The sequence below is a fragment of the Ursus arctos genome, unplaced genomic scaffold (genome assembly GCF_023065955.2).
Source record: "Ursus arctos isolate Adak ecotype North America unplaced genomic scaffold, UrsArc2.0 scaffold_25, whole genome shotgun sequence".
Taxonomy (NCBI): domain Eukaryota; kingdom Metazoa; phylum Chordata; class Mammalia; order Carnivora; family Ursidae; genus Ursus; species Ursus arctos.
Genome location: NW_026622930.1, coordinates 13,159,024 through 13,169,778, shown reverse-complemented (window position 1 = coordinate 13,169,778; position 10,755 = coordinate 13,159,024). Strand labels below are relative to the sequence as shown.

The window sequence follows — 10,755 nt, the reverse complement described above, 5'->3', positions numbered from 1 at the left end:
TTCTCACGTCCAGGGCCGCCCCGGGTCGGGGCTATGGAAGCACTCTGCCCTACTCCAGCCCCAGATGAGAGTATCTGGGGATTCCTCGCCCCACCTGCCCCTGCCTCTGCCCCGGCCCCACGACCTCCCGCCTCTCTCCGAACGCTTCGCGTCCTGTGGCCCCAGGCTGGGCTAGCGGCGGGCGCGCCGGGGCGGCGGGAGGCGGGGCGCGCCGGGGGCGGGGCCAACCGGGCGAGGCCCGGCCCTCCCAGCACCGCTCCGAGCGAGCCGGCAGCGGCCGTGGCGGAGGGATACGGAGCGCCGTATATATACCGCGGGGCGCAGGCTCGCACTTCGGCAGTGGTGCTGGGAGCGTCGCGGGAGCGGTGCCGTTACTCGCAGTCGGGCGGCGGCAGCGGCACAGCGCTGAGCGCACATTGCGCCTTAGCAGCAGCAGCAGCAGCGGAGGTACCCCAGCCGTCACAGCCCCTGCGCTGGTGCAGCCACCCTCGCTCCCTCTGCTCTTCTTCCCTTCGCTCGCACCATGGTAGGTCGGGAGTGGTAAACGGCGGCGTAGCAGCTGCCTGCTCATGATTTCTTACCAAATTTTTAGTTCAGCGCCCCCCCTTTTTTCGGTGTGGGGGGGGTTTCCTCTTTTCCGGGAGTTACGCAGCAGCTGTAGTTAAGAAGGACGCGTTTTGGGTTTGCATTTCGGTTTTCTCGGCAGGGTTTCTTATTTAAATTTTGGTTCTTCTTGGAGCTGGACTTGACCGTGGGCTGTTCGCGGGCAGGGGCTCTGGCCGCAGCTGCACCGGGGCCTTCCGCATCCACCCCCTCCCCCAGCCCCGCACCACTGCATCCAACGCGCCGCACCCGGGCTTCCCGCAGCGCTGCGCCTGAGCCGGGGCCCCGGGGGGCGGGGGAGCCGGGCGGGGCCGGGCACTCGATTCCCCCCCCCCCGCCCTCCACCCTAGGCACGGAGGCGGCGGGTCGGGCGGGCTGCGGAGAATGAATGGGCCCGACCTAGCTGGTGGCGCACATTGCTCCGGCCGGGGCTTGGGGGGCGCAGTCAGCGTCCACCTCCTCCCCCACCCGGCGACCCCGCTGGGCGCCCTGGCTGAGCAGTTCTCCCTCCTCCCTCCCGGGGGGCGCGGCGCGGGCGTGGGCTGGGAAGGAAGGAGCCGGGGAAGGGTGGGGTGGGGGCAGGAAGGCGAGGGGTGGGGGGCGGAGAGGGCGGAAGCGGCGGGCCGGCCGCCCTGCGCCCGGGCGGGGCCCTGCGGTGTGGCCGGGAATCGTGTCCCCTTGTTTCGCACCCCTGCAGCCCCCCACCCAGTGCGGCAGTGAAGGCGTGCGTGATCCTCGGTACACCGGGAGGTCCCTTCCCGCGGGAGGCACTCGGCTCGCGCTAATTGGGGCGGGGGGGGCGGGGGAGGAGGGAGCTGGCGCGCGGCTCGGTTTCCATTAGAGACGCAAAGTTTCTGCTCTGGGAGGAGGCGGCGGTGCGGCTCGCCGCCTGGGGGAGCAGAAGCGGGTGGGAGGCGCGCGGCGGGCTTGGCCCCTTCTCGCGGCGCGGTCCCGGAGCGGGGGTGGGAGTGGGGGGTGGTCCTGGCCAGGGAAGGGCGGTGCCCCCGCCCTGGGGCTGCCTCGTTTCTCCGCACCCCGCCTGCTCTCGGGGCACGCACCCCTGCCTGGCCCCTCGCCACTTTGCAGTCCGCAGGGAGATGCCCTCCACGTTTCCGCTTTCTCTGCAGCCTCTAGATTGCCAGATGCGCTTGTGCGCCTCGCTGGGTGTGTTTTCTACAGCCCCCTTCCTCTCTGGGCGGGCTGGGCTGACATCACCGACAGCGCTTTCTGGCTTGGCGGGATGGGGAGATGGCTCCCGACAGGTTCAGAGCACCCTTGCCCGATTTGGAGGCGGGTATTTCTTTGTCGAGGCAGGTTGATGCTCTCGCAAAGCTCTCTAACCAAGAGAGTTTTGCGGTGAGGTGGGACTGTTCTCCCCGGTAAGGTGACAGCTTCTCGTGCGAGGTGTGGCAGGGCTTCCTGTTGTACAAAGACAGATGTTGTCTTGGCGTTACGTAAATCACCGTGTCTCCTTCGTTCAATATAAAGAAAACCGCCTTCCGGTGACTGGGGTAGAAAGGAAGGAAGACCCAATTCTAATTTGAAAAATAAGTTTTTCCCCAAATCAGTATATTGGAACACCGCACCTATTGGGAAAGTTTTCATTTAAGAGAGTAAACATAACGTGGTTAGCTTTCTATTAGGACTTACTTTGTAAGTGGCTTCATTAGGCGTCCTTCATTAAAATAAAAATACATACTAGCTCTCCTTGCATTCTCGAAGTCCCCTGGCTGGAGGCACAGGTCACAGGTTCGGTGTTGCAGAGACCAGACAATACAGGTGCGAATTACCTTCATGGCCATCACCGCCTGAGTCAAGTGTGTTTATTACGAGCAGCTCTTCTGTCATACTGAAAATTGGTAGAGTGGGTATTCTCTAGCAAAGTTAGTAGTTGCTCTTTTTCCAGAAAAGACATGGTATAGTCTCATAATTATTATGTACTTTTGTGTGTACTTAACGTTTGCCGTTTTGTAACAGCTCAGTTGTAGGATGGTTGCATTTTTCTCTGGCTTCTTTATCAAAGATAATTTGAGGGCATCAGCCATTATGAATGGTAGGCTTTTAATAAATAACTGCCTAATTTAAGTGGAAAGCATTTATTACATGGAAATGAAGTTGGTTGGGTAACCCATTGCTGTGTATTTATTTTTTCCACTTAATTGTATCTCATAAAATAGATATGAAAGCCTGTTAATCCAACCCAATGCCGTTATGTAACGCCTATTTGGAGATTTTGGAGCGCCCACAGCAATGCGCAAGGTGCGCTAAAAGCCTGCCCCTGGCCGTGATCTTAGCTGTGGTGACAGCAGCGACAGGCTGGGATCCTCGGATGGAAGGGGGGGACTGCAGTGTCCCTGGCACAGTAGGTGGCGCTCTTCTTTCTCAGAGCTTGCCGCTGCATCCGATGTGGTGTGGCCTTTTGCCACTAGAGGTGCCATTTTTCAAATTATGAACTGACCCTTCCTCTAGACCTCAGAGCGCACAGCCACAGGCCCAGCAGAGAAAACCTGAAGTGAAATGTTGTCACTTCTTTGTCTTCCTTTGTTTTTTAAAATAGCATAAACTGTTCCCTTTATTTTCGTTGTTCTCATTTAAGGGCTAACAATTTCAGATGGTTGGCTTTTTTTTTTTTTTAAAGAGTGATTTTTGAAAGGTCAATATCAAAAGTATAATTGAGAGAACTCTGTTGCTCTCAATCAATGCTTGTGCACTGAGTTATAACCTCTTCTTTCTTTGTGTAGGCTGATCAGCTGACTGAAGAACAGATTGCTGGTAAGTTGATGACCTCAGGGAGTCCCAGTAGGCCAGAACCAGGCATGACTCCATTCGGGTGACTTCTCTGACCCTTCCCCCCCCCCCCCATAATTTGAGCAGTTTTCTAAGAACTTATTTAAATGGAAGCAATAAGCAGAAATATTTAGGTCAGGTGTTAATTCCTTGCCAGTGTTTCAGAGGCATTGGGAAAGGAAGTGGAGCTAGGAATCCTTGTTTCATTCTGGACTGTTTGGCTGCTTCCTGGTGGTCATGGCTTTGCATGTCACGAGAGTGCCCTGTGCCTGCTGCTCCCAGATGGAGTTGAGAATTCTTATGCCAGAGGTCTCTTCGTAATTCACCGTGAAGGCTTGTGCTTGCTATTTGAAAATACATGGGAATGGGTGGAAATGAGGGTTAGGACTACTAGAACAGTTGCAGAGGGAGTTAGTTTAGATTCTAGCTTTTAGTATTCCTTGGAGGACTTTTTGGAGATGATTTCTCTTTAGGAAACCAGGGATGCCTTTGAAATGCCATAAGTGCCATATAGACAGAACACGTTGGTTACTTGGGAATGTACATTTCTAGTTACCCCTTCCTGTTGCTATGAAAGCAACATTTCCTGTGGCTGTAGCAATTTAATAGGAAGGGGCCCTAAGGGAACATGTGGACCAATCTTCACTTGTCAGATCGGATTGAGGACCTAATTTAATTGTGTTTAAGCTTAATTTTCTTTAAAAATGTGAGAATACCATGGTTTCATGGAACCGGTTACCAGGAGCAGTGTTTGCTTCATGGACTGCTAAATGAAGGCTGGTCCACTAGGACTATTGTGGTCTTTATTTCAGGAGATAACGACTAGGCAGTTTCTGATAATTTGCAGACTTGGACAGTTTGCTTTGGCAAGCCCGAGGGAAGTGCGCACTGCGGCCGGGTTGGGTAAAGACATTCATTCTAAAGGGTAAACTTTTGTTTTCAGAGTTCAAGGAAGCTTTCTCCCTATTTGACAAAGATGGCGATGGCACCATCACAACAAAGGAACTTGGAACTGTCATGAGGTCACTGGGTCAGAACCCAACAGAAGCCGAATTGCAGGATATGATCAACGAGGTGGATGCTGACGGTGAGGGCTGAGACCTATGAATGAGTGCCAGTGTTGTGTAATTCAAGTTCGGACATGTCACAAGATTGTCTTTCAGGTCCCCAGAGCAAAGCAAATGCGCAGCGATCCTTTCGGTGGTTGTCTGACGGCCGTTGACAATGCAAATAGAAGATTATGGGCCTGCCTTTGGCTGTGCTCACTGTCTAGAACATTTCCTGGATCAGATCGGTGTATTGTTCTTTTCTACTTGCCATGACCTACAGCTCAATCTTTTTTATCAACTGGCCCATGAGTCTGCACTGAGTCCTTTGGGGAAGTAAAAATAAATAGCCATAGACCTTTTCAAAAAGCTTACTGTCTCCAAGAGGAGTGGGAGGTGAAGTGGGAGAAGAGCACTCTTAGACGTTAATGTAGAATTGAGGACAGCATGAGCTGAAGATGTGTTTATTACAGAGAATTTTGAGGCTCATGTAAAGCTTGGACATGGAGTGCTCAATGACTGTAGGGAGTACATGATAGAACCTAACAGGGAAGATGAATAAAGTGCAGACCAAGAAGCCACAAGCAGTGTCCCCTGTAACGGGGTCACCAATTAGTCACCAGTTCCTCTGGACTAGAACACTGGACAGGAGACCTTTTATTGGTCATTTCTCTCAGTAAACCATTTTTTGAGCATTCCCCTCTCGAAAAACCGTGTCTTTTTGGAAACCGCGTATATACATGTACTCTATAACATTGTAGAACATGGTAAATTTTTTAAAAATGAGGTAAGAATAAGCAGTTTGGATCTAGACTATTTATTTTCTAGATGATTGGCTAGATAGTACCCATTTAAATACATACGGTATCATAATGTGATAAAGTAGAATTGACTTTGGTCACATACAGTTAGAAGCAGGAGTTTTGGGTGAGCTCTTTGACAAGTGGTTTCAGCCCATTCGAGCAACTTTGAAAAGCGTTTTCATCCATATTAATGTTGTTCTGGAAGAGGGGTAGCTCATAATTCCCTCTTGTTTGACTGCTAAGTTGATTGGCCATCTGGGAACAGGGGGGGGCACCTCCCGTTTTCTGTGAACCCTGGGAAATGGTGCTCCGGGACTGGCAAAGTGTATTAGGCCCTTAGATTGTATGGGACAAGGAAGGAGAAGTTGTCTCAGGCTGCAGATTGTAGTAATGGATAAATGTAATGCCTAAGGATGTCTTCTTTGCATGGCTACGAGATAGCACTTCAAATAATTTACTTTGTTTTGCATGAATATCATAATGCTTTAAAATTTTGGAGGCCAAAGGGATTTCTGAATGAATATTTTGATTTAAAGGTACTGGTGAAAATGAATAATTTAACCTAAGGCTTTTTTTCTTCTAATTTAATTTTTCTGTTTAATTCAAGTTACACTGTTGATCTGCTGGCTTGTCTTTTGGGGCTGCTCGCTTAACTCTTAACTTTAGAGGGGAAGGTATTTGGAATACCGGCCAGACAAGAGACTCCTGACCCAGTTTCCTAAGTGGTAATGGTCTGAGCTATGGAAACACTTCCGAGCCTTGCCCTTAATGGGGAAACAAAGATCCTGAGTTGGAGAAAAAATGATTAGGTGACTTATCAGAACGTGGCCCGGAAACGCTTTCTGGAGAAGACTGTATGTGATACTTTATGGTCTGTGGCATAAGAAAGTCGGTTTTTTCCCCCTCCTGTAATCCTTTTCTTCCGTAAAAACATTTCGTTGTACTGGCGGGCCAGTTCTGGGCCTTGACCAGCATCACGAGCCCAGGCGTAGTGGTAGGTCCGAGGGCTCCCCCTCACTCGGGGTGGGGGTGGGGAGGCGGTCTCGAGTGCTTCCATCAGGAGTGGAAGGGTGCCGTGGGCTTTCTGCTCTTGAACTGCACAAGCGCCGTTAGCGGTCAAGAACCCACACGTGCAGTTTCCTTTGCATCATAAAGTGCTGTCCTGGACCCTGATTACTAGTTGGAATGACAGGAATCATGGGAAACTGCCCTGCGAAGTATTCGAACAGTTGAGACTCACAAATGGTTTAACCTCATAAAATAACTGATCGGTTTGTCCGGGTGAGTCTTAACCGTTCTCTAACGGGCTTCGGAGATTATCGTGGCCGGGGGGCATCACCGGAGCGTTTATTTGATGGGAGCTTTTGTTTTTTAATTTGAGGTAATGGCACCATTGACTTCCCAGAATTTTTGACCATGATGGCTAGAAAAATGAAAGATACAGACAGTGAAGAAGAAATTCGCGAGGCATTCCGAGTCTTTGACAAGGTAATCCTGCGGCTGTGTTGCAGACGGTCCTTATGGACGGCTTCTTTGCTACCGTTGCTGAAATACTTAGAACGCTTAAACCGAATTGCCTGGGCCTCTGTGGTGATCTGACTTGGTAATATGCCGACTTAACTGCGGCAGCCTTAAATTGGCTGAGGGTGGGGAATTCTGAACCACGTTTCTTGGTTGCTGCTTTCAGTTTGGTGGCGTCGGCCAAGCCCCTGCGTTTTCGGTGTTCACCGGGGGCTCGCACTTGGTGGGTTGGGGGGGGGGGACACTGGAGCTGGGCCACCTGTCCCCATGTGCAGCGTTGGCAGTGCCGGGCGAGGGCGCGAGTAAGTCAGACCGCTCAGAAGCCCTCTCCACTGCTCTCAGTAGCACCTGCTTGATGTTTACAGGATGGCAATGGTTACATCAGTGCAGCAGAGCTCCGTCATGTCATGACCAACTTAGGAGAAAAACTAACAGATGAAGAAGTAGATGAAATGATCAGAGAAGCAGATATTGATGGAGATGGGCAAGTCAACTATGAAGGTAAAAACACTACATCTCTTCAGCTTACTTCGTAATAGTCTTCCCTTCAGTATCTGTGCACAAGTTAACTGCTTCACGAGACACTGATTTTATTTATTTTCCTTGTGCAGAGTAGAGATGTTGTGTTCATTCAAGCTGCTTTTGAAGATAACCAAAAGTTATGATTATTTGTCTTTTCAGAATTCGTACAGATGATGACTGCAAAATGAAGGTCTACTTTCAACTCCTTTCCCCCCTTCTAGAAGAATCAAATTGAATCTTTTACTTACCTCTTGCAAAAAAAAAAAAAAGTTCATTTACTCATTCTGTTTCTATATAGCAAAACTGAATGTCAAAAGTACCTTCTGTCCACACACACACAATCTGCATGTATTGGTTGGTGGTCCTGTCCCCTCAAGATCAAGCTACACATGAGTTTTACGATATAAATACTTGTACTACCTTAATGATAAGGAAGCGCCTAGTGGACTCCTTGCAGTTCCATTTGCTCATGATTAATACACTGTTTGGGCTGGCCAGTTTTTCATGCATGCAGCTTGACAATTGAGCACAGTCAGGCATTTGTATTAAAAACGAAAAATGAAAAAACAAATTTAAAACTTCTTCAGATGGGTTCTAGTTCAATTTGTTAGTATAAATTGTCATAGCCGGTTTACTGAAAACAAACATTTTAAATTGGTTTACCTCAGGATGCTGTGCAGAAGCATGGGTGAAGGATAAACTGTCTAGTTGTAGCCCCACTTCGCAGGACGGCCCCCTTGTACTTCCGGGTGCCTCCACCCCCGGTGACGGTGACACTCATCCCGGTGGCATGCTGCGTGTGTTGGTTTAGCGTTGTCCGCGTTGTCCTAGAGCGAAATGGGTGTCAGGCTGTCACCATTCACACAAATCAAAAAAAAAAAAAAAGAAACCTTTACCAAGGGAGCATCTCTGGACTCTCTGTTTTTAAAACCTCCTGATCCATGACTTGGAGCCGGCAGAGTAGGCTGTGGCCGTGGACCTCAGCACAACCATCAACATTTGCTGATCAAGAAATTATAATTTACGTCCATTCCAAGTTGTAAATGCTAGTCTTTTTTTTTTTTTTTCCAATAAAAAAAGACCATTAACTTAAAGTGGTGTTAAATGCTTTGTAAAGCTGAGATCTCAACGGGGACAAGGCAGTCGGAGGAGAGGTCAGTACCTTTAAAAGCCCGCAGCCCAGCCTTGGGCTCGTCACCCTCCCGCCCTCCCTCCCTCCTGACATCCCAGCACCAACCTCAGCCTGAGACCTTGCCTCGAACCGGGCAGACAGCACTGGCTTCATCCTATCTATGGCCCTGTAGGTCTACTTGTATTTTCACTGGGGTGGGGGGGTGGGGGGGGAGTGAACCCTGGTAACTTAATGATTATTCAGGCAGTGGCGCTCTTCTTAAGGAAAAAAACCACTTTTTCTCAAGCATGTACTTAGGGGTTCTTCTCAGTCGTGCTGCTGATTACCTGTTTTACGTAACTACTTGAGACCATCTGTGCAAGAGACATGATTGAGTGTGTCTGTCTGTAATTCAATCCTCGCCGTGTGGTGGAAGCAGTAGTCCCTTCTAAGCCAGTCTTTATGCCTGAAAGACACTACCGGTCACCTTTGAGTCATGATTTCTAATTTATGATGATACTTCCCTTAGCCTCCTTTTCCTGTTTTTTGCCCCTCAAAGTTGACTTTGCTACCCCCCCCTCCCCGCTCTTCCCACCCCCCCTCCCCGCTCTCCCCGCCCCCCTCCCAAGTAGAACTAATGCTAGCCCCCAGCTTGAAAGCAGAACTCCAGCCTGGAGGGGATTTTGTGTCTAATTATAAACCTGTAACCAAAACGGAGATGCCGGTACTGGTCTTTGCAGTGGGATTGGTGTGCTTTAAAAACCCCTTTAAAGAAATACCGCATCTAGGGCAGAACTCGTTCTGAAATGCAGGCTGGATGTGCGTTTTGTATCGCACCAGGAAGAAGGGTTGGGTTTTTTGAGTGTTTCTGTGAGAGGTTTTCATTTGCCAGGGACCCGCGGCAGGCTGCTGGCGAGGCGGCAAGAAGCTCTTGGCAGCCAAATGGGTGCATTCAGGGCTGATTTACAGAGACCCTTGGCTTCTCCCTCTCCTACTCCCTGTCTTTCTGGCATTTTGCAGCTTGTTCAATTTCCTGCCAGAGGGATAGGTCAGAGCAGTGGAGAGGAGCCCGCCCATCTCCTGCCGTTGGTCCTTAGACTGGGTGGTTGTAGGAGAGACACGGAGCTGGAGGGGACTTTCACAATTCCCCGAATCTGGACGGAACACCTGAGAACACCTCGGAGGGTCTTCAGGTGAGAGAGGGAGGACCGAGGGCTCCTGGATGTTTCTTGCAAGGAGGCCAAGTGTTGACCCATCTCAGGCCTGTGACCGTTGGCTTCTTGGTAGTTTCAAAGAGAGTTGGGGGTCATTTAACTTGTTTTTTAAAACTTTGCCTTCTGTCTTAACTCTTCTGTCAAGTCTTTTTCTAGAAGCTGGGTGGGCTCCATTGCAGTGGTCCCACAGTCCTTCCAAAAAGACTGCTTTTGAAACCGGATTCTTCACATGGCCCGCATCCTGTACAGGAGGCGAAGCCTTTCCCCCAGGGTGTGCTGAGTCCCTGCTCGGTGCAGAGGGCAGCCCCGTCCGTGGGAGCCTTTCGCCTCTGGCTTTTGAGGGGAAGACCAGCCCAGGCGGGGTGTTTGCAGGCTGCATGTGTTCGTGAGAGGAAATAGCTGGGTGTTGGGTCCATACCCTTAAAGTTGGTTAGCACCTCCCTGTACACTCTTGCCCCGTACTTCTAACTGCTCTATAAATATATACATATATTTATATATATATAAAGTGACTAGTTTAACTGGCATCCCGCTTGAGCCTGAGACTTGCCATAAGAAACTGCTGAGTACTTGGCAAACTTTCATAGTTTTGTTCTCCATCTGTTGGGGGTAGGTGTTGGGCAAGGCAAATGCATCTTGAAGTTTCAGATGGGCTTTTGACGCACTGTTGCCAAGGAAGGCTTTTTCTGATTTTTAGACAAATGAATTTTTGCACACTCTAATTGGTGTCTTTCGGCAACTTACATCGAAAATGAGCTACTGTACATATTTTTATATTCTCTTTATAAATGCATGTCTGACTGTACCTGTAACCTGTGTTGTGACGAGTGGCCGTCCAGTAGGCCTCCCTAGTGCCGCTGTGGCCCGTTGGAGTAGCAACATATTACTAGCCCCTCAGCATACTGGGAATTTCTTCCTAAACAAAGAATGTAAATTTGGTCAAAAGTCTGCTCTTTTGTTCAATTATTTTCAACATCTGAATTAATTATTGTATATCTGAAATACACTATCCTTTCGGCAGTGACGAGATTCCACGAATGTGTCTTAACCTATCCCCTTCAGCTGGCAGTTAGTACCTTCCTTTTTTTTTTTTCAATCCCCCGAAGTTGTCTTGTAGGAGACAGAAACCCTTTGCTGTCCGTATCCCT

General features: G+C 49.6%; 1 protein-coding gene across 2 annotated transcripts; it reads left to right on the top strand.

Annotated features, from left to right (window-relative positions):
* The first annotated feature begins 274 nt into the window (after window positions 1–274).
* CALM1 (calmodulin 1) lies at window positions 275–8,376 on the top strand. Of its 2 annotated transcripts, XM_026515459.4 has the most exons (6): window positions 275–526; window positions 3,345–3,375; window positions 4,334–4,477; window positions 6,621–6,727; window positions 7,126–7,261; window positions 7,442–8,376. In XM_026515459.4, exons 1-6 carry the CDS (start codon window positions 524–526, stop codon window positions 7,468–7,470), a joined length of 450 nt encoding a protein of 149 aa, XP_026371244.1. In that variant the 5' UTR covers window positions 275–523; the 3' UTR covers window positions 7,471–8,376. The 2 variants fall into 2 exon arrangements, with proteins under 2 accessions (XP_026371244.1, XP_057174617.1); XM_057318634.1 differs by having other exon boundaries at window positions 327–526; window positions 7,126–8,376.
* Window positions 8,377–10,755: the final 2,379 nt, after the last annotated feature.